Source organism: Dipodomys merriami, unplaced genomic scaffold (genome assembly GCF_024711535.1).
Source record: "Dipodomys merriami isolate MVZ:Mamm:240054 unplaced genomic scaffold, mDipMer1.0.p SCAF_6, whole genome shotgun sequence".
In the NCBI taxonomy this organism is placed as follows: domain Eukaryota; kingdom Metazoa; phylum Chordata; class Mammalia; order Rodentia; family Heteromyidae; genus Dipodomys; species Dipodomys merriami.
The window spans coordinates 9,125,722-9,149,515 of record NW_027206179.1 but is presented as its reverse complement, the minus strand read 5'-3'; the positions used below and the strand labels follow the sequence as shown (position 1 = coordinate 9,149,515).

At 37.5% G+C, this 23,794-nt stretch overlaps 1 protein-coding gene across 1 annotated transcript in view; it reads right to left on the bottom strand.

Moving 5' to 3' along the window:
• Window positions 1-23,037, bottom strand: part of LOC138814265 (vomeronasal type-2 receptor 116-like) — a 48,064-nt gene extending 25,027 nt beyond the window's left edge. The window contains exons 1-6 of the mRNA XM_070003270.1: window positions 22,927-23,037; window positions 18,277-18,486; window positions 16,326-16,553; window positions 15,284-15,407; window positions 13,594-14,137; window positions 4,324-4,470 (exon numbers count right to left, since the gene is read on the bottom strand). Coding sequence (XP_069859371.1) covers window positions 4,324-4,470; window positions 13,594-14,137; window positions 15,284-15,407; window positions 16,326-16,553; window positions 18,277-18,486; window positions 22,927-23,037 — 1,364 coding nt within the window. The remainder of the gene's footprint in view (window positions 1-4,323; window positions 4,471-13,593; window positions 14,138-15,283; window positions 15,408-16,325; window positions 16,554-18,276; window positions 18,487-22,926) is intronic.
• Window positions 23,038-23,794: the final 757 nt, after the last annotated feature.

Sequence of the window (23,794 nt, the reverse complement as noted above, 5' to 3'; positions counted from 1 at the left end):
TTGCAAACAATAGATATCTGATTCTTGGAGAAGGTGCCAAATAATACATGGCTTAAACCTGACACCCATAGGAAGGGATGACATTGTGAAACTGGGAATTTATGCGTGAAACACCATATATTTTTTAATGTCAAAATTGATTAGTTCTTTGCACTAAGCACTTGGGTTATTGAGAACCTCTGTTAAGAATATCATATACATATTCTAATTCTTAAAAATGAGGGAAATCATGTGACAAGCTTTTCTTTGGGTCTGGCTTATTTCACTTAATATAAATTTTTACAAGTCTTTCCATTTCCTTATGAATGGAACAAATTTATTCTTTCTGATGGAAGCCTAGAATTCCATTGTGTGTATATACCACATTTTCTTGATCCATTCATCTACTGAGGGGCATTTGGTTTGATAATGAAGCATAAGAACATGAACTACAACTTGCGGAAACAAGAGATTCTCATTAGACCCTGCATATAGGTTTTTTTTTTTTACCTTCGTCATTTTTTTTCTTTATTCATTTCTATTAGTTTTTTTGTACCTTGTGTTTTGCATAATAGACAATGCAATATGTGGAGGGGAAAGGGAATCACAGAAGCAGCAGAACAATGGATGAACCATAGCAACGTTCATATTCATTTGACACTATGTAGGATATGAACATTTCAACTTTTTGGGGGAGAGGGAAGTGTTAAGTTAGATGTAAAGAGGGATGGGGAAACAATGATTAAAAACAAATTTACTTATAGTCTTACCTATGTAATTGTAACCCCCAGCTCATCACCTTTTCAATTAAAAAATAGATTAGTTCTTAATAGAGACCTAAATTTGCAAGTAATAGAGAAAATGAGGGGACCATACACACACAGGTAACTTAAATACAATTCAAATAGCTCATAAAACAACAGCAAGAATTAATCTCTGCTTTTGACTATGTGCTAGAATCAATTGTCTCATATACAAGGCCTTAAATTCCACCTGCAGCAGTGGAAGTTAAAGCAGCTGTGTTGGTATTCAATTGAAAATATACACCATAATGAAAGAAACTTTGAAACAGATAATTGAATAGTTAAAAATCTTGCTAGCTATTCATTTCAGAGAGGACTGGAAACAATTATATTAAGTGAAGTAAGTCAGGCCCAAAGAAACATAGGTTTCATAGTTTCCCTTAATTGCAGTAACTAATATATGTCTAAGACAAGCGGAAAAGATAAAAAGCTATGTACATATGACCATATAAGATGATGCTAAGTGAATTGAACCCCAAGATAGGGATACAAAATTTGGGGAGGGGAAGGGAAAAAACAAAATGCAGGTTGATACAGGTTGACCCATGGTAACAATGAGATGTACAAGACATTATGTTGAAAACGAACTTTACAACTTTTGGGGAGGTGGGATGGAGCAGTTAGGGAGGTAGGGAGGGAAGGGATGGTAGAGGAAAAATAAAGGAGGTGGTAAGAATGCTATTGTTTCAAACATACTTATAAGATTTATATATATATATATATATATATATATATATATATATATATATATAAGTATAACCCCTGTTTTCACTATATTTGATGTTAGTAAAATTTGTGGAGGGGAAGGGAAAAATTGTTTAAATAGTGATACATGTGGACCCATTGCAACAATGAGTTGTACAAAATGTTATGTCAAAAATGAACTTTACAACTTTGACGTGGGGGGTAGAAGTGAAGGGGGAGAGAGGAGAGGACGGGGTGGGGGGGAGATGGAAATGGATGGTAAGGGGAAACAAAGGAGGAGGCAATAATGCTTGATAAGAAATGCATTCATTATCTTGCCCATCTAATTGTAATCCCTGTGTATGATATTTTCACAATAAAAAATTAGAAATAGAAAATCACATCAGAAAAAATCTTTAATCATTTGAGCAATCAGGATATACATCAGTTATATATCAATCCAGACAAAAATTGCAATTTTGGTAAAGGTATATAAGAAGTAAAGCTTGGAGATTCTTCAAGAAATTGAAGCTATCTCTAATGGTGGCTTATGTCTGCAATCCTAGCTAAACAGGAAGCAAAGGGCTAAGAATTCTGAGTCAAAGCAAGGTGGTACAGAAAAGACCACGAAACACTTTATCTCTAGTTAACTAACAAAAAGCTATAAGTGGAATTGTAGCTCAAGTGGTAGAGTATCAGTTTTGAGAGGAAAAGACAATCAAGAATGTAAAGCAAGCCAATGATCAGTGGCTCACTCCTAGCTACCTCAGAAAAATGAAAATGAGTAAAAGAAATTGGAAATATTGTAGAGAAAAAAAGAAGTGTGACACAACAAAATGGTTATAAAAGAATGCGTGAATATAATCAAAATATGTTACATGCATGGTGGAACTACAATATGAATCAGGTACTTGGCATAAGCTCTATATTTTATCAAAATTGATAAGCATCACCCCAAATCAATGGGTGTAGACCTGAGTCAAATCTGTCACCTACTCATGTCTAATTTCAGTGTGCTATTTGTCTACAAGAATGACTTAGTCAATAATTATTACTATCTGTAGTCAATAGCACATATAAAATTTTCCTAATCCAGGTAAGACTTTACTTCATATCTATGGGTAGCTAAGAAACATCATCGGCTGAAACCATACTACTCAATGTGTCTATATCAATGCCTTAACAAAAGCACTCAAATATATTTTGGGAAATTAAGAGAATAAAAATCAGCCACACGTGTGTAAATAGTGGGTAATATAAAGAATAAGTTAAGCCAGACACTAGTGTGTCGTGCCTGTAGTCTTAACTACTCATGAGGCTGAGATATGAGGATTGTGTTTTGAAGCTAGCTTAGGCAGGAATATCTGTGAGACTCTTATTTCCATTTAACCACCAAAAATGCTGGAAGTGGAGCTGTGGCTTAAGTGCTAGAGCACTAGCCTTCAGCAAAATGTTCAAGGACAGCACAGTGCCGGGCCCTGAGTTCCCAGCACTAAAAAAAGATGAATGTACTAGTGACAAATATGGGAAAATATATTCTATTGCAGGGAAGAGAGCAATTCCTATCCTGGGATCTCTGCTCTTAATTGTGGGAAGCTACCTCAGTCTATACTTGTCACACCAGTACTTGAAAAGGAGTGAAAATGATAGACACAATGACATTTTCTTTTGCAGTAGTAATCACTTTGCTAGAACTTATTGAAGTTCTGTGCAGTTATTTTCTTTTCTTTTTTACATGTTTTTATTGTTCAAAATATTGTGTATAGAAGGGTTACAGTTTCATGAGTAAGGTAATGAGTACATTTCCTATAGAGCATTGTTACCTCCTCCTTTGTTTTGCCCCTATCATCCCTTCCCTCCCCACCTCCCCAACTACTTCTTTTCTTTTTTAAGTACAGCTATTTATTGCTGAGACCTTATGTTACAGACCCAAATTTAAGAATATGAATGTGCAAAAGTAAAACAGAACTTACCGTGGCAGATAAAATTCTCCATTAAGTGATCCTTATCACACTAACCTGCCTGGTAAGGCATGGGTTGTGCATCATATTTGACATAAAATAATGATACAATGTTTAGTTTGGAAGAGCAACTACTTGTCTATAGTAAGAATATGTGTGTGGACCTGTGTGAGAGACAGAGAGCAAGACACAGAGAACAGACAGAGAAAACGGAGAGAGCCAAGGAGGAGACACAGTCCTAGAGCGTGAAATCAGTGTCTGGACACTGTCCTTGAGCTTTTTATGTTCAAGGCTAGCACACTGTCACTTGAGCCACACTTCTAGCTTTGGGTTGGTTAATTGGAGATAAAAGTCACACAGATTTTTGTGCCTGGGCCAGCTTCAAATTTCCATTCTTAATTATCTGCCCCATGAGTACTTATGACTACAGGCATGAGCCTCCAGCCTACCATACGACACTTTATCAACATTCTCAAAATATAGATGTTCCTAGAGAAAAGTTCACAAAACTACTGGCTTAGGGGGCCAGGAAATGTAGCTACAGCCCTTTAGTACAGATGTCATGCCAGTGATTCAGGTTGATTGTAATAACATCACTTCACTTTCTGCAATGACAGCTGAAGTGTAGGAGATACAGACATGCAGAAGAAAGTGAAGAATTTACTGGCCTGCAAAGGAGAAGCTGTATGGAAATAGATTCCTGTCCTAATAGCAGGCAGAAAATCACTCAACAATAGATGCAAGATAAAACAATGAAACTGAGCTGTTCCTGCTTCAATAGAGATGATAGTCAGTGTAGAAAATACAGACATTGATGTGTGTACCTAGAGTTCCCTCAGCCATCACCCATCCTCAGAACAGAACAGTACCTGGGAATAAAATATTGAATTACTTACAGTGTGTTCTCTTCTTGTCTGGAAGCATCAAAGTTACTATGAGCTTTTTCCAGAGCATAGAGAGGGAAAAACCCAGTGATCATCACATCTCCATCCATGTGTGCTCGTTGCTTCATCGTAGAAAAGCAGGTAGTGCCAGCTAACGACCTGATAAAGAGGGGAAACTGGAAAAGGAGTGTTAAAGTCATAGGCCACATCCCTGAATCATATTTCAAGCTGAAATTCTGGCTGGAAGTTAGGCCCACAGTTTCAGGTATGTATCTTCATATATCTTTATATATGTACATATGTGTCTTTATATTGACAGAGGTATACACTATAGCTCACCTTTCATCAAAGCCTCTTGTGTTTCACCAGAAGTAATTTGTAAAACTCTTCCCTGAGGCCTGGCCTCGGTGGCCTTCATCCAGGAGAAAAACATGAGTTGGAAAACATGTTTGCAGATTTACTTTCTTCACTCCAGGTGCTATGATTTCATCCAAGTCTGCAGAGAATGAGGCCTAAGAGACAGTTATCTTGGATGTATTTGTTCCATGGTCTGTGTCAAGAAACTATTTTCATGAAACCATGTGAGTCAACTGGACTCCCTCAGAGGATTCCATGTCCTGTGCATGGTGAAGTGTCCACACAAAGTCTATGCCTGTGAGATGTCAATGAAAGTTATACGGGCATCACAGTCAGAGGATTGATTCACACACACACACACACACACACACACACACACACACACACACACACACACACACACACCATATACATACATATATATACATATACATATATATATATATAGAGAGAGAGAGAGACAGAGAGAGAGAGACACACAGAGAGAGAGAGGTAGATATATAGATATATGCCAGCCACAGAACATTGGTGGCATTGGTGGTTGATAACAGGGAGGTTTCAATAAGAATTCCATGTGTAGATGCCTCTAGAAATGCTGTTGCCCAAGGAATCAGTGATGCTGCTGAAACAAGCAATGACAAGTGAATAACTGAAGGTCAATGGTGAAATTGAGTTACACTTTTGCATTCTCAACCTTTACCTTCAAACAGGTAACTATTACGTATGTTGCTAACATAGATCAAGACATTTTCAGGATGCAGTGGTCTGAGAACATGTGATAATAGAGGAAATTCTTTTCTGTCAGAAACCTAAATCAATATCAAAAGCAACTCTATGTTTTCTACTTGTCAACATGTTAGACCCAAATTCCATTCAGAGACTTCAGTGGTCCTGGAGAACAGAGCTACTTGAGGGCGGTGGACATACTCTACACAAGGCTGTAGTTTTGGATGCATATTTTGGTACACTTGTTCACAATCATGCATTAGGGTATCAGAAAATATACATCACATATGTACTTTAAAATGTGGGAGGAAAAGAAAAAAATGTTTCTAATGAAATTGCCACTGGTCTTTTAAAGTTGTATAATCATTACATTTTAAAGGATCTGATCAGTTACTTTAAAAATTCTTAGTAGCATATGTTAGATGGATAGAGGATTAACTTTGTTGTGTACATGTATGCATTCAATGGGCCTCAGCAAGGTGGTGGCACTGGTTCATATCATAAATCTATAGTTTCTCGAGGATCCTATGTATTGATTTCTATAGTGGTTGCATGAAATTATATTCCCATGTATAATATGTAAGTGTCCCCTTTCACTATATTCTTAGGAAAATTCCTCAGTTGTATTTTTGATGATAGACTGTGTCACTGAAGTGACATAAAATTTAGTGTTGTTTTACTTTGCTTTTCCTTTATTATATATTTCTGGTTTTGAGAAGTGTGCTTAAGTTTGTTTGGCAATTTGTTAGTTGGATTTTTGATTCTTTAGGAGTTTAACTTTCTGAGTTTCCTTTATATTCTGGTTATGAATCACTTGCCAGATGTTCAGTTGGCAAATTCTACAGGCCATCTATTTAGTCTTGTGACTGTTAACTTTGTTTAACCAAAGGCATTTAGTTTGATATACTCACATTTGTAAATTCTTGTTCTTATTTACTGAGTTATTTGAAATTTTAATTAGGAAGTGACTGCCTATACTAAATATTTTGTTGTTTTTGTTATCTGTTACATACTGGGTTAAGTTTTAGTTTCTGAATTCATGGAGGGTAGGAAAATAAGGATCCTTCATAAATTAGGACACCCTGAGCTACCTGGCCTCAGGGTCCTGGAGAAGATGGCGGCAAGGTGGCATAGAGATAGAAGGTCTGTTAGTGGAAACATGTAATCAGCACATGTACTGCCATTGTGTGTATGCAAGTTGGACTTTTGCAACCATAGACAACCTGCTTGGATCGTAGATGAGAAGTCTTCCTGCATCCAGAAGTTGCTTCCAAGATGCTGAGAAAGGAATCTTGTATGGTGAAGCATTTATCCATTTGGTATTTTTAAGAATTACACTGTTACATAGAACTAATGTTTCCAAATTTTCCCACTACTGTGTTAGGAAACCTAATGTATTTCTACTCATAACAAGGAATATATGAAGCATTTTACCTTTTACTTACTCAAGTAACAAGTGCAGCTTCTCTATTTCCCTAGAATGATTGTGTGTAGGGTTTGTCATTCCTGGTGCCACTTGTGTGCAAAACATTGGCGTTGTGACCTAGGTGCAGGTGAGTTTTTACAAGGTGTTTTAGACTTCACTTGTCAGAGTTTCTGAATTCTTCAAAATGTTCCACCCAGCATTTAAAAATATTCCATAGAATTTAGGTGGGGAATCCCCATCTAACAAAGCAGAGGATGTGGTCACTTTCTGGTCAGAACTGAGGAACCACTATGTGTGACTGCTGCCCAAAGGAACCAAATGTCTGAGCCCATTTCACTCACAGCGTCAGGAATCTTAAATGGGTCGAGGAGTCTGTTAAGTTACAATCTTCTAGGATGTATTCGGAAGAAAAATACCTTGGTACAAAAGCTAGAACAAGCCTTTGGAAGTGCAAGAATAGCATCACCTCAGAAAATACTGATAATGGCTTGTTTTTCTGGAGGCAAGTGTCTGTATGTGACTTGTGTTCAGTGATCTGAAGATTTGGATCTTGAGAAATATTGAATAATGTACATGAATTTAATGATAATTGACGTGTAAGAGTATGTTTTCTGGTCACTGACAATTGAGCCACCACATGAATTGTGACCTTAAGGTACACAAGGACTTCCTTGTTTCTTTCTTTGTAGTTTTATTTTACAATTTTATATATTTTTATTGTAAAATTACTGTGCATAGGTGTTATAGTTACATGAGCAAGGTAATGAGGACATTTACTATCAAGCATTGTTTACTCCATCCTTTTTTCCCCACCATAATTTCCCTCCCACAACTAAACACCCTTCCTCCTCCGCCTAAAGAGTAAAGTTCATTTTATAACCTGGTGTATTTTACATCTCATTGTTAACAATGAGTCAACTTGTATCCCTATTTAAGCATTTTTCCCTTCCACTCCCCAAATTAGAGAAGTGTATATACAGGATGCAGGGCACCGACATCCAATAGAGTGAAAAAAGGGGTTATACCATGGGGGAGGAACACACACACAAAAAAATCATATGGTACAATATAAATGTTAGAAACAATAGTAAGAAAGAAAAAAAACACTTGTGTCCCTCTCTTGGGGTTCACTTCACTTAACATCATCAAATCTGGTCGTATATAAGTAACTTTTGACCTTTTCTGCTTATCCTAACATATACTTGTTATTGCCAATAACAGAAACCATGGGACCTATGTTTTTTGGGTTGGCTTACTTCACTTAATATAATTTTTTCCAAGTCTTTCTATTTCCTAACAAATGGGGTGGATCATTCTTTCTGGTGGACGGATAGAAATTTTGTATATGTATATATACCTCATTTTTTTGGCCATTCATCTACCAAGGGGCATCTGGGTTGTTTTCATATCTTAGCTAAGGTAAAGAATGTTGCAATTAACATAGTTGTGCTGATAGCTTTAGTATAGTCTTGTTTATGATCATTTGGGTAAATGCCCAAAAGTGGGATTGCTGGGTCATAGCGGAGCTCTATGTGGAGTCTTTTGAAGAATCTGCATACTTTTTTCCGAAGTTGTTGAACAAGTAAAACTCTCTCCATTTTTGCAGATGACATGATCTTGTGTTTAAAGAATCCCATGGACTCCACTCCCAAATTACTCGAGCTGATTTGAAACTTTGGCAAAATAGCAGGGTATAAAAGTAACCCTCAAAAATCAATGGTTTCTCTGTATGCCAACAATGAGAAAAGCGTGCCTGACATCAGGAAAGCAACTCCATTCGTAATAGTCCCACAAAAAACAAAATACCTAGGAATTAACTAAAGAGGTGAATGACCACTCTGATGAAAACTTTAAAAACTTGAAAAAGGAAATCAAAGCAGAACTTAGGAAGTGGGAAACCTCCCATGCTCCTGGATTGGAAGGATCAACATCGTGAAAATGGCAATTCTTCCCAAGGCTATCTACAAATTCAATGTGATACCTATCAATATTCCAACCTCATTCTTCAATTAAATAGAAGAAGCAATCCAAAAATTCATAATGAACAATAAAAGACCCAAATAGTGAAAACAGAAAGAACTGAAGGAATATAATTACCCGAATGGTGAATGGAAAGAATAGAGCTGAAGGAATATAAATACCAAATCTCAAACTCAACTACATGGCCATAGTAATCAAAACAGCTTGGTATTGACACAAGAACAGACATAAGGACCAATAGAATAGAACTGAAAACCCAGAAATGAACCCACAGACTTGCAGCCACCTAATTTTCAATAAGGGAGTTAAACATAGAATGGAAGAATGACATCCTCTTCAGTAAATGGTGCTGGCAAAATTTGTTAATCACCTGTAGAAACTAAATTTAGATCCTTATATTTCACCCTGCACCAGAATCAACTCCAAATCGATTAAAGTCCTCCGAGTCAAATCAGACACCCTGAAAACATTACAGGATGGAATAGGAGAAACCCTAGGTCTCCTTGGCACAGGCCAAAATTTTCTCAGTAGAGACTCAGAAACACAACAAATCAAAGAAAGGTTGGACAAATGGGATTGTATGAATCTGCAGAGCTTCTGCATGGCAAATGACATAGTTAGCAAGATCAATAGAAAGCCCACAGATTGGGAGAAGATCTTCACTAGCCATACAATGGATAAGGGTCTCTTATCTAAAATATACTTGGGACACAAAAAATTAAATCCCCAACAACATATCCTCAAAGAAATAACTGCCTGATAAATAAGTGGGCTAAAGACTTAAAGAAAAACTTCTCTGAAGAGGAAAGAAGAATGGCCAATAGACACATGAAGAAAAGCTCAACCTCTCTAACCATAAAAGAAATGCAAATGAAAACCATATTGAGATTCCTTGTTTCTTAGTGCACTCTTCCTGTGTATCTGGTTGAGATTAGGGGACCCATGACAGAAAGTTTCAGTCATTCACACTGGTATTTCTGGTTAAGGTGAATTCCCTCTCCTTGTTAAATTCAGCCTTGTTATTGCTCAATAGCTTTGTAAGTGAGTAGAGAAGATGTCGGTGGAGAAGTACATATTGACAGTGAAAGCCCTCATTGAGGGTAGTTTTCTGTCCTGAAACAAAATCTCTTTCCACTAATGGGACAAGTTTCTCCTCTTGATCTGAATCTTACAGGACAGGTAAATTATTTTAAGAGATTGACCCCAAAGCCTCTAGAAGTTAGTATGCTAAGAAAGTTTTTTACATTCATGCCATTTATTCCAGGCTATATTGAATTATGTATAAAAGGATGGAAAACATTTACCTTTCCTTCTGTAGAGCAAGTTTGATATGATAAATTCAATTGAATATTCAATGTAGTGACTGAAATAGAATAGAAGGCATTATAAATGTGGAAAACAGATGATTAAATAGGACCAAAGAAACAAAGGACCTCTTCTTAATTTGTCATGTAGTTTCTAGATGATTCTATGTTCTTGACCCATATATAGATGTACACATTTGAGGGAAACTAGTAGGAGGGCCCAGATCTAGAGGCAAACAGGTGAAAAAATACATCAGAGTGGCCCATCAGCTGCTCTGCACATTGATGAAAGTGAACTAAGCAACTCAAGGGTGGCGATGGGAGGGAAAGATGACAGTGAGAAAGGAAACAGCTGACACTAAGCAAAGAGAAAGAAATGTACAAATCACCTAGTTTGGAAGAAATGCTTTTATTGTTAAAGTCTGTAGAGTTCATAAACTTTGTAGATGAAGATAATGACAAGTTGCATTGTGAAGGTTAAAATGTGTTATTGACTTTAGCTAAGTATCACTACACCACATTACTGTGAAAGTTATATAATTAATCTCAATAAAGAAGAAAAAGAAAATAGAGATGAGAAAAAGTTCAAGTTTTAAGTAAGAAAGAATTTATTTCAGTCATTAGTCCTGGTGCTAGATTGAGGAATGAGGAAAGCTCTTTGTCCTCCAGTAACTGGGGCACGGAGAAAATATTGTTTAACTCTTCGAAGTTGAAGGACCTTAAATTTTCATTTTTATATTTTCATTTATTTTTATCAGTGTGTATTTGCAAAAATTGGATTTGCAATGACATTTTATACATGTTTGTGATTTTTATAACATTCACCTCATTCCTCATTTCAAAACTGTTTCAATGAACTCCGTTATTATTTTTTCATACATTAGACCTAATGTTTTGTTAGAATTTACAGAAACCTTTGAAAAAATCAGTAAAATTTTTACATTCTTTCCTTTCTTTGCATATGTCCTTCATCCATTTAATCACAAACTTCTCTCATTGACATTAATCTTCCATGCCTCCCATCCATCCATCCATCTTTCAATACATCCATTCATCCATGCCTATACATTTCAGAGTGTAAATATTGTGTAAGTTCACTTAAAATTGCAATGAAAATCTAGAAAGGAATACTATTGAGTACATCTTTAAAATATTATGTAAGAGCTGGTGGCTGGTGGCTCATACTGTAACTCTTAGCTACTCATGTGCCTGAGATTTGAGGATCAGGATTCAATCCCAGTCTTAGCAGAAAAGTCATGATGGTACTCCCTTTTTTATTTTTTATTTTTTTTTGTTGGTCATGGGGCTTGAACTCTGGGCCTGAGCACTGTCCCTCATCTCTTCAGCTCAAGGATAGCACTCTACCACTTGAGCTACAATGCCACTTCTGGTTTTCTGGTTTATTGGAGATGAGTTTCACTGACTTTCCTGCCTGGGCTGGCTTTGAATCACGATCCTCAGATCTCAGACTCCTGAGTAGCTAGGATTGCAGGACTTTTGCCACCGGTGCCTGGCACAGTGTAAGCCTTGAATTGAAGCATGCATAAATGAATTAATAATATCAAAAGAAACATGTAATGAACACTAGAAGAGGCAAGAAATGAGTGCAGTTGTGTTGATATGTCTTAATTATATAGAAATAGTATAGAACCCACTAAGTCAGAATATTTGCAACAGAAAGTAATGTTTCCTTATCAAATATAGACTTTTGAAATGTGAAATATAAAAATGTTCAAGTTTTAACAGATTATAAATGTGATAAACTTATAAAAGATAATGTTATGTATATTTAATGCACAAACTTCTACATACCAAAATTAATTAAAGAATGATTAAACACAAATAAATTGGAAGGTATATCCAACCATAGAGGAACAAACAATGATGTATTAAGTACATTTATCTTTATATATATATATATAGGTATATATATATTATTGTAAAGATACTGTACAGAGGGGTTACAGTTACATAAACAAAGTAATGAGTCCATTTCCTATTGAGCATTGTTACCCCCTCCTGTTTTTCCCCTACTCTCCCTTACCTCCCACCTCCTCAACTCCTCCCTCCCCTCCAAAGTTGTAAAGTTCATTTTCAACAGAATGTCTTGTACATCTCATTGTTACAGTGGGTCAACCTGTAACCTTATTTCAGCATTTGGTTATTTCACTTTCCCTCCCCAAATTACAAAAATGTATATACAAGATAAAGGACACCAGAATCAAATACAGTGACAACAGGGATTATATATTTGGGAAGAACATACAAAGAAACAAAAAATCACATAGTACATTATAAGTACAATAAAAACAACAGCAGGAAAGATAAAAAAAATCTTGTGTCCTATATTAGGGTTCATTTTGCTTAGCATCAGCTTATATGGTCATATGTACATAGCTTTTGACCTCTTCATCCTGTCATAGACATAAACTTCCAGTCAGGTGGGGTAGGGTGGGGTGGGAGGAGTGTGGGAGGTGGGGAGGGAAGAGATTGTGGGACAACAACAAGGGAAGGGGTAACAATGATTGACAAGTAATGTACTCATTCCATTACTCATGTAACGGTAACACCTCTGTACAGCATCTTTACAGTAAAATATAATTTGAAAAAAAGAAAGAAGCATGAGAGGGAGGAGGAAGATAGAGAAAGAGGTGGAGAGTGGCAAAGAGAAAGAGAGACAGAGACAATGAGAAGAGTGCCACAAAAGAGACTCAGGATTATTGAAAAGGGTGAATGTGTGAGTAGAAATATACAAGTATTGAACAAAACAATTTCTAAGGACCACATTAAAAGGTGAAACTTTATGAGAAGAAAAGCTCAATAAAAAGTATTAGAGGAGCCGGTCGCCGGTGGCTCATGCCTGTAATCCTAGCTACTCAGGAGGCTGAGATCTGAGAATCGCGGTTCAAAGCCAGCCCAGGCAGGAAAGACCGTGAGACTCCTATCTCCAATAAACCACTAGAAAACCGGAAGTGGTGCTGTAGCTCAAGTGGTAGAGAGCTTGCCTTGAGCTGAAGAGCTGAGGGACAGCGCCCAGGCCCAGAGTTCAAGCCCCATGACCACCACCACCAACAAAAAAAAAGTATTAGAGGATTATTCAACATATTAGTGTGAATAAACAAAGTCAGTATACTTGAAATTTGGGAACATGATTGCAAAACACAACAGTGAAAGAAACTGAGAAGAAGGGAGAAGGAGGAATCAAATATGAGGAATAGAAGGAATCAAAACTATACAAGAAAAATTCAAATTGAAATGGTGATCGCCACCATTTGTCACTTCCAGTAGTAGAAACATGAGGAATAGATCCTCATTCATTGAAGTAAAAATTCCACAATACACATTAATAGAACAATGGAAAATTACTGTAGATTTAGACCAGACCTCCTGTATACTAATGAAACAGGAGTTTAATCATAAGAAAGCTAATGTCTCCTACTATGTATTTTATCCCTGAAACCATGCAGAGAATTTCTACTGGGCACTAACAAGATGTAACATTTGGGGGCACAAATCCAGCCTAGAACCCCTGCCCCAGAGGCCAAGATGGAAAAGACCTCCACTGCCACCATGACCTTCCCCTGGGCACTGTGGTAGACAGTCAGGAAGGTGACCCACACACTGCAGAACACCAGCATGCTGAAGGTCAGGAACTTGGCTTCATTGAAGGTATCAGGCAGGTTCCTGGCCAGAAAAGCCACAGTGAAGCTGGCCATGGCCAGGGAGCCCAGGTATCCCAGAACACAGTAGAAGGCTTTGTTGCACAGGATGATGATGTGGCCATGTTCAGAGTGTGCATCTGTGTCCACAAAGGGAGGGGAGTTTGCCAGCCAGTGTACACAGAGAGTCACCTGGACAAAGGTGCAGATGGGGATGATGAAGTTAGGAGCCCCAGATACCAGCAGCCACCTCATCCTTCTCCCTGGAGAAGTGGCCTTGAAGGCCAGAACCACAGTCACTGTTTTGGCCAACACTGTGGATACAGCCACAGTGAATACAATCCCAAATGTGACCTGCTGCAGGATGCAGGTGACTGTTGGGATGGCCAAGAAAGAGCAAGGAACAGAGGAAAACAGAAGATGAGGGAGACGAGCAAAATGTAGCTGAGAGCCCGGTTATTGGCTCTGACAATGGCAGTGTCTTGATGTTTCACAAACATCCCAAGAACAACAGCAGTTAGCATAGACAAACAGGCCAGAGCCATGCCCAAGGGATCTCCAAAGGCCAGGAAACTTACAGCTCTCAGGAGGCATTGAATCCTGTGTGTGTTGGCATACATATGTTCTGGACACTTCATACATTGTTGCATTTCTGGTGGAAAGTATAGACTCCCATTAGTTGTTTTTGTGAACTTCTTTTTCTTCAAAGAATTTAGGAAATTATTTACTTAGGTATAATCCTAAGATGTCAGTACTTACCATCATAAAAGTATTTTTCTTTAGCAAACTATAACCACCTCCTATTTCTAACTTCTTCAGGCTTTTTTATTCAACTGTTTTCCTTCTGTGACTATCAAACATATTGATAATGTAATAGTTGAGGCATTGTAAAACCTAATATATTTTCTACAGTTTTGTTCACTCTCATTAACTGTTTTTCAATCATATTTAAATTTGTAATTATACAGGTGTATATAAAAACATTAATTTTATCCTATGGCATATTTGAATTCACCTCATTACGTTTGTGTGGCCTACTCACCTCTGCAACTGTAGGAATAGAGTGACCACTCTTGGGCACTCAATAGTCATGCTCACTTCTCATACTGAATCCACCTTTCTGAGCCCTTGCCCTGTGCTAATAACAGTTCTGGGAACTGTCAAACAATGGTATGCAAGATCCATATTTTTTGTGTGGGTTAAATGTAACTTTTAAGATCAAAACAGTCCTTAATAAGACTTTTTAAAATTTCATGTTAGAGTTTACTTGCCCTAATGTTCAGTGATAAGAAGGATTCCTAGAGAAAACTTTGACTGCAATAGACTAAAAATTACTAAATAGGTAATTCAAAGTCATGATCTATCCTATTGTAATTAGCAATACCTGTATTTTTCAATATTAATTTATTAATAGAAGGAAGAGGGGCTCTGTAATCCTAATAAACAACTTTTGCATTGCTTGTTTGGGTTGAAGACAACGAGGGTGGGTTGAAAAATTTCTTCATTAGTCACAGAATTACCTGTCCCATTAGCAATCTCATTCTCTGGGCCAGGGATACAATCAAAACAACAGGCAGCCTTTCCTTCCTGAGGAGATTTCCTGAATCCAGTCCCACAATTCTCACTGCAGATAGAGTGAGGAGTCTGAGGAAAATCAGAGATGTTTAGTAACTCTTCAGACTTATAGCTAACAGTCCAAAAAGACCATTGCTTTAAATAATGGCTTATTAAGCATAATGTTTCTATGTAGATGAGTGCAGTGGAGTAATTGAATTTTGTTTCAGCTTCCATATGCCATGATTTCCAAAGCCTTATATGCTACAACCTTGGTTTCTAGCCTGTTCAGTTATTGAAATGTATGAAATCTTTAAAAGGTAGAAACTAGTGGTGAGAAAGTAATTCCTAGTGTACAGCCCTATGGGATTTACTTTAATGTTGTCTTATACATATCTTCTGTTACATGGGAAAGGGTAAGGAGGAAAACCTCCACTTTATAGGGTTATGTAAACCACAGGACTATTGTATCTTTCTGTTCCCTTTCCAGTGTCCATGATGTGAGAATCTTCTCACAGGTGCCTTCAAAGATTCCTTTCACCATAGCCTGTTAAGTAGCAGGTCAATTAACCATTGAATGAATTTCTATAGAAGGGAGCAACTCATCAGGTACTTTATTACAGTGTTAGAAATCTACTGAGAAATATATAGTTTATATCTTATGACAATATTCTAAATCAATATTTAGAAACATATTTACTTATTTCAGACCTGATCTTTGGGTTATAACTCAAGATCTGGGCACTGGAATTGGTGTTTTTACTCAAGTTTAGCACAGTACTACTTGAGTCAGAGCTTTACTTCCAGATTTTTGGTGGTTAATTGGAGATAAGTGTCTCAGAGACTTTCCTGGGTGAACTTATTTTAAACTATGATATTCAGAACTCAGCTCACTGAGTAACTAGGATTATGAGAAAACGTTGCTGACACTCAGCCAGGTATGCATTTAAAGGGTCACTTTTGCTGACTTGTGTGTCTTCAAAATTATTAGGATTAGATCCAACCCACGTCTGTAGTTCGAATGACCCACTCTATCAAATCTTCAGATAAAGACAGTCGATTGCCATGTGGAGCATATGGAGAAAACATTCCTATTTTCACTGCAAGTTCAAGACCTGATGGAAAATCCCAAATGTTCAGAATATCATACTCTGGCTCCAATTTCCTTTTCTTATCCCAAATCACTTGGTCTCCAGTAGAACTGTAAAACTGGATGTTCTTCAGAAAAGGGTGCAGCTATAAGGGAGATATTTTCTTATGGTGAGGTACACTCCCAGATTTAAGACAGAAAATGTGAAGTAAGAAAAGCTTCTGATTGCCTTTAATCTCTAAATCTGAATTCAAGAATATCACAGACACCTAATGAAATATCCCAGAAGAAAATCTATGGCAGAATAAAAATAATCTTTCTGAAAAATAACCTTATCTGTCAGAAAAGGAGTAGAAGGCCTTTTTTCAAGAGAAACCATTTTGCTACAGCTTGCCAAATCACTTTTTCATGAATGTAAATAGTTGACTTACTAAATTTTAATACCAAAAGTTGAATGAACCCAGGTCACTTATGAAAAATATGGACAATTCTGTTCAGTAGGTCATATCTTGCTATGATTGAAGAAAAGCTGAATTTACAGTTTTCAAAATATTAGCTATGAACATGTTGAAGTTATTGGAAACTAATGAAATTCATAAGCAAGGTGCCGGTGACTCATGAATGTATTCTTATCTATTCCGGAGGTCCAGATCAGGGGATCATGCTTCAAAACCAGGCTGGGAAGAAAAGTCTGTGAGAGTTTTGTTTCCAATAAACTACTCAGAAAAATCTAGAAGCAGTGCTGTGCTTAAGTGGTTGAATGCAATCCTTGAGCGCAAAGAGACTCAGCCCAGGTCCTGAGTTTAAGCCCCTGAACTTGCAAAAACATAACTTACAGAAACATGGAATATATTGTATCCCTGTTACTACCTGGTGTTTACTTAAGAGCATATGCACTTGGTCTAGAGTACCTCACAGACACTGCAACATAAAGAATTTTTGGGGCCTCAAAAGCACCTGATATATTTAATTTTTAAGCATTAATCTATGTTTACTCAATTTTGTATTTACAGTAGGTTTTGTTAATATTAAAGATAGAGCTTCACATTTGAGAAAATTACTTCATATACTGAAATATAATTCATTAATATCAGAATCCAAGGTATGTATGACCTTTGAATACAGTTATATAAATGTGTGTACATATACATATGTGTATATATACATAAACATACATGCATACATCCAGAAATATTGAAATTCATACAATAAGAAACCCCTCTAGCAAATGCCTTTGCTCATTGTGTGGGCTCTCCAACATAGAAGAAATTACCTTTCTAGGGGAAAGCACTGTTCCTTTCCTATTTCCCACTGTTTGAACTTCTGTTTGTTGAAGAAGCTTCTCATGGAGAGCCTGGGCCACAGCATACACAGCATTGTATATATTGTAACTGTGTCCAGACATAGTCATGTCAAAAATATGCCTAGGCAACCAATCCAAAGAGGCGTCATGAGGACAGTTGTCCCATGTTACACAGTCAGATTCAGACCTGAACAATTAAAAGACAGAAACCACAGCCTAGCAAGAAAAATGTCTTCTGGGTATTTGGAAGGGTTTACTGCCTTGATAAAACCTGTGAATCTAGAAACATATACATGATGCTGTGTAAAAATAAGAGGTACATTCAGTGAGCCTAGAGTGAAATATCTCGTTCTCATGGTGAAATTCCACTGTGAATTCATGACACAAACTTTGCCTTGTATTAAAATTTGCTCAAGACACACTATTAGAGTTATTAATGAATCATTGTCACCATATATGATGAGGACATTTGCTGAAGATTTGTTGATCTTGTTATAAACTGCCATGAGTTTGAATATATGTGAATTGGATTGGCTTGAGATCACTATCTCATAGTCTACACAAACTCTTTTCTTGACCTTCTCTTCTTTTAATTCAGCAAGAACCCATGCATCATTCTCATCTTGTGAGGTCAACAGTCCCACCCAATTCCAGCTGAAATGAAACAGTAAAGAGACCATGGCATTGGCTATTGATGTGTCCTTTGGAGCCATCTGATAGAGAGCAGGAAATTTGTTATGATCATTCAGGGCATGATCAAAAGGCTCAAAGGTAAACTAAAGGGAAAAAAATTGGATGCTCCATGAATGAGAAGATTGCCATCAATCACAATCTGACTCTTTTGTTTTTCCTGGCTTTTTAATTTTTAATTTTATTGTATAGAGGGGTACAACTGCATAAGTCACAATCTCACTCTTGAAGTATGTTAAGAACCAGCTGAAGTAGGTGGAAGGTAAGTTTTTATTTTTGAAATGATATTTTAATCATTTTCAAATAGTTGTACAACATGTTGATTTATTTGTAAAATGTGTCTTGCTCTTTGTCACTATTTCCAAGAATTCTTCCCATTTATATCAACTCTACCCACTCCATAGTTTTCCTAATTCCATTTTCACATATGTACATTGAATATTATGTTGTTTTCCCCACCTGTTCATTTGGTATTCATCTGCCATTTCCCCTAAATATCTACTCCAGTCAGACAAGGCATGCTTCAGCCTTCTGGTGTTCTTTTTTATACTGTGAGTAGATCAGAAAAGTTAAACAATGGAGTTCCACACCTCATTATACCATATTGATCATGTATTTATGTAAATAACTATGTGTCTTCCATATTTATTTCATATTACATATTCATATTGTAGATCTAACTTTCACATATGAGAGAACTCATTTATCCTTTCTTGTTCTGATGCTGACTTTCTTCATTTAACACATTTTCCATGTGTGTGTGTGTGTGTGTGTGTGTGTGTGTGTTTGTATGTGTGTGTGTGTGTGTGTTTGTACATACAAGTACAGGTGCATAAACTCATGGCCTTTTGCAATTCCTTGGCTTTTTCCCCAAAGACTGCTGCTCTACTATTTGAGTCACACATTCACTTTGTGTTTTTACTGGTTAATTGGAGATACTAGCTTTCTGAGCAGCCTGTATTACAAGTGTGAGCCATCAGTACACTGCTCAACATATCTTCACACTGCAAAATCATTTTCCATTTTGTAATTTATTAAAGAAAATTATTGATAAGGCTTGAATCAATAAATTATCCATTTATCTGCTTGAACTTTTCCATCTCCTTTTCCAAACAGTGGAATATATATTCTACCATCTTTAAGTACTTACTCTTCAGTACCACAACATTTGATAGGTTTATAAATCCAGTCTCTTCCTACCATTCTCTTCTTTTTTTTATTCTCTTCTAACATCTGAAATGCCACCAAATTAGACATTTTTGTATACTTCCACACCTCCTACCATCACCTGTGGAAATCTGTAGAGTCCCAGCAATGTCCCAATCTGGTCAGATGTTATTCCTGATGGTCTTGTAAGTACTGCCATAGACCTCCTGTCTCTCATTCAGGAGTAGTTTGGAATCTTGTATTTTCCAAAGAGCCAAATGAAGGGATTCTTAAGCATTGTCCAAGCTCTGAAGTGAACATCATAGATATCAAGTCCGAGAGTCAAGTTATGCAAAAGATCAGGGTTTTTGTTGATCTCAATAGCAAAAGCCACGGCCAAAACAAACTGATAGTTCTTGAAGATCCTACATAATGAGGATAGAAATTGAGAAGGAGTATTTCAAAACTTATGATTTTTCTGGATTGAATCCTTATTTCTTTGTCCATAAATATGTTAAACATTATCAATTGTGATGGAATATGAATGTATTGTCATATGCTTGTATATAGAAATAAGAAAGAACATGAAGGGAATTTGTCATGAATGAGATTCAGAAACTTATTTAAGATGAGAGAGAGAGACAGAAAAAGAAAGACCTAGGAGTCAAAGCAGACACTCTGAAAACATTACAGGATGGAATAGGAGAAACCCTAGGTCTCCTTGGCTCAGGTCGAAATTTTCTGAATAGAGACCCAGAAACACAACAAATCAAAGAAAGGTTGGACAAATGGGATTACATGAAATTGCAGAGCTTCTACATGGCAAAGGACAAAGCTAGCAAGATCAATAGAAAGCCCACGGATTGGGAGAAGATCTTCACTAGCTATACAATGGACAGGGGTCTCATATCTAAAATATACCTGGAACTCAAAAAATTAACTCCCCCAACAACAAATCCTCAAAGAAACAACTGCCCAATAAATAAGTGGGCTAAAGACATAAAGAGAAACTTCTCTGAAGAGGAAAAAAGGATGGCCAATAGACACATGAAGAAATGTTCAACCTACTTCGAGATAAAAAAAATGCAAATCAAAACAACATTGAGATACCACCTCACCCCAGTTAGAATGGCTAAAATAACGAAAGCTAACAACAATAGATGCTGGAGGGAATGTGGACAGAAGGGAACCTTACTTCATTGTTGGTGGGAGTGTAAACTTGTTCAACCACTTTGGAAAGCAGTATGGAGGTTCCTCAGAAGACTCCACATAGAGTTCCCCTATGACCCAGCAATCCCACTTTTGGGCATTTACCCAAATGTTTACAAACAAGACCATACTAAAGCTACCAGCAGGACTATGCTTATTGCAGCATTATTTACTATAGCTAAGATATGGAACCAACCCAGATGCCCCTCAGTAGATGAATGGATCAAGAAAATGTGGTATATATACACAATGGAATTCTATGCCTCCATCAGAAAGAATGACATTGCCACATTTGTTAGGAAATGGAAAGGCTTGGAAAAATTATATTAAGTGAAGTAAGCCAGGCCCAAAGAAACATAGGTCCCAGGGTTTCCCTTATTTGCAATATCTAGTATATGTCTGAGTCAAGCAGAAAAGGTCAGATAAGGTGATGTTAGGGAAATGAACCTTAAGATATGTATTCAAATGTTTTTTTTCTTTCATGCGATTGTTTCTAACACATTTATAAGAATATTTCTTTGTTGCTTTGTTTGTCCCTCCCCCATAGTATAACCCCTGCTTTCACTGTATTTGATGTCGGTATAATTTTTGGAGAGGAAGGGGAAAAACAAATCGCTTAAATAGGGATACAGTTGGACCCATTGCAACAATGAGATGTACAAGTCGTTATGTCAAAAACAAACTTTACAACTTTTGTGCGGTGGGGGGCAGGGAGGATTGGGTGTGGGGGTGGGAGGGAGGATGGGAAGAGATGGGAGGGGGAAACAAAGGAGGAGACTACAATGCTTGATAAGAAATGTACTCATTATCTTGCACATGTAATTATAACCCCTCTGTACAGTATTTTCACAATAAGAAAAAGAAAGAGAGAAAGTGAGAGAGAGAGCGATTTTCCCCACTACCACATGCACCTCAGGAAATAGCTGTTGACCATTGTTTTAGGTTTTCATCAGACAGCAAATATTCTCTTGCCTTTATCTTAAGGTAACTAAGTTCATCTGTGTAAAAAATAAGTCTACTTTAGTCACCTAGTTTATATTATGTGCTTGTGTGGCAGGCCAGTCTAACTAACAAATGTTCAATTTATGAGCAACTTTCAGAAACAAAGTGTTAATTATGAAAGATTCTACAGCAATCGCTGCTCACAGACCTAACATATTGAACATCTCTTCCTGCAATATCAACCAGAAGAAGAGCTCAAATATAAGGTGAAGCAATTTTATTTTTATTTATGTACCAAAATTAAAGAGATGCATCCAACTCCAATAAAGTCATTATGGAGAAAGGAACCACAAATACAATGGATGAGAAGAGAAATGTAAGGAACGCTTTACATTGAAATCCCAGTTCCATTTTACCATGGTAAAATATTAGTTTTTTTGGGGGGGGGGAGAGGAGTGGGAAGAATCCTGTATCTCCCTTTTGTCTGCAACCAGTCTCTTGTTGGAGTCTCTGGTCAGCTTGAGGTCCTGTGGCTTGATTGGTTTCTTAAGTCGGTTGGTTGGAAGAGGCAGAAAAATGCTCTGCTTTACCCAAGATTTTGAGATCCCCCTCCCAGGTTAGTTTTCTGGGAGGGTGGTCTGCTTTGAGAGTCACAAAAGAGGGGGATGTGGTGATGAGGCTAGGTTCTGGGTAGAGTTGAGGCCTTTCAACAAACAGTAGCTTTTCCCTGGGGCTATTTTGTGATAAAGCTCACAGCGCCCAGCCTGGAGCCATTCTCAGGGTTTCTGTTTTTCAATTGATTGTGGTGGCTGCTAGAGGGAGGGGCAGCCTCTGGCTCTGGTTACCCAGTGAGGCTAGGCTGGCGCCTGAGCTGGGTGACTTTTCCCTGGATGGAGCTGAGTCTGGCAGGTCACTTCGCCGTTAAGTTCTTGTGACCTGCTAAATGACTCATTTTATTCCAAGGCCTGAGCTGGAGCTAGCAGCAACTCCGAGCTTTGTCGGTATCCAAGATGGAGATCACCGGTGCTGGGGGGGGAGGGGTGGCCTTCCTTCCTCTGCTCCCTGAGGAGTGAGGATGTCGGGCTTGTACTCACGCCGAGTCTTGGATCCTGGGTCGTCTCTGGTGCCGAGTCTTGGATCCTGGGTCGTCTCTGGTCTGCAAGCTGCAGGGTGAAGATGTCCGCTCTTTGTTGGTTCTTGCTGGTGTTGAGTAGAATCCGCTCGCCCACTGCGTCTGGCTCCTTCGTCCCGGACTCTCTGTGTGAGCGCTCAGGTATGGCCCCCGGCTGTGGTCTCTGCTGCTTGCGACCTTGCGACCCTGCCGCCGCCGCCGCCGCCATGGCGGCGGCTGGCGACCACTCGGGTGCTTCTTTTTGCCTTGGCTTCCCCTCTCTTGTCTAACTCTCTGTCCTGTGATGGCACACTTGGTGTGATTCTCTGGCTTAGGACTGTTCACTGGAACTCTAAAGCTGCTTTCTATGCGAGAGCTTTGTTCAGATTCCAGCTTCTCCTCCGCCATCTTCCCGGAACTCCCCAATCAATTTTTCTTCATGCTCACTATTTTCTTCTGCTTAGAAGACTTCACTAAATTTGATAGGCTTTCATTGTCATTGTTTCTCATATACTTACACCATATGTTGAACAAATTAATCCTTTTATTTGTGTTTCCATCATGCCTTCATTGTTTTACTTTAAAACAATGCCTGTTTATTTCATTATATGAATTTCTTTAGAATAGGCACATGCACAAACACATCATTGCACACAGACAGGACAGAGAGAAAGAAACTAAAATACTTTGATCCTCTGTCTTCCATTGTATTGGTTTATTTTTCATATCTCAAACTAATATATATGTATATAAATTTTTTTCCCTTCTAAAACTTTTATTAATCTTTAAGTTTTGCCTCTTCTGAAAAAATAATTGTTTTCCAGTAACTTTTTTTTCTCATCTTATAATTTTTGTTTCAGAATTACGTGAATGAGAGTTTTCCTTTCTTTTCTTGTCTTCTTTCTCTTTTTCTTTCTTTCTTAATTATCTTTTAGTTTTTTATCTAGCTCTACTAAACTTCTGATCTTTTCTTCTCCCTTAAAGCT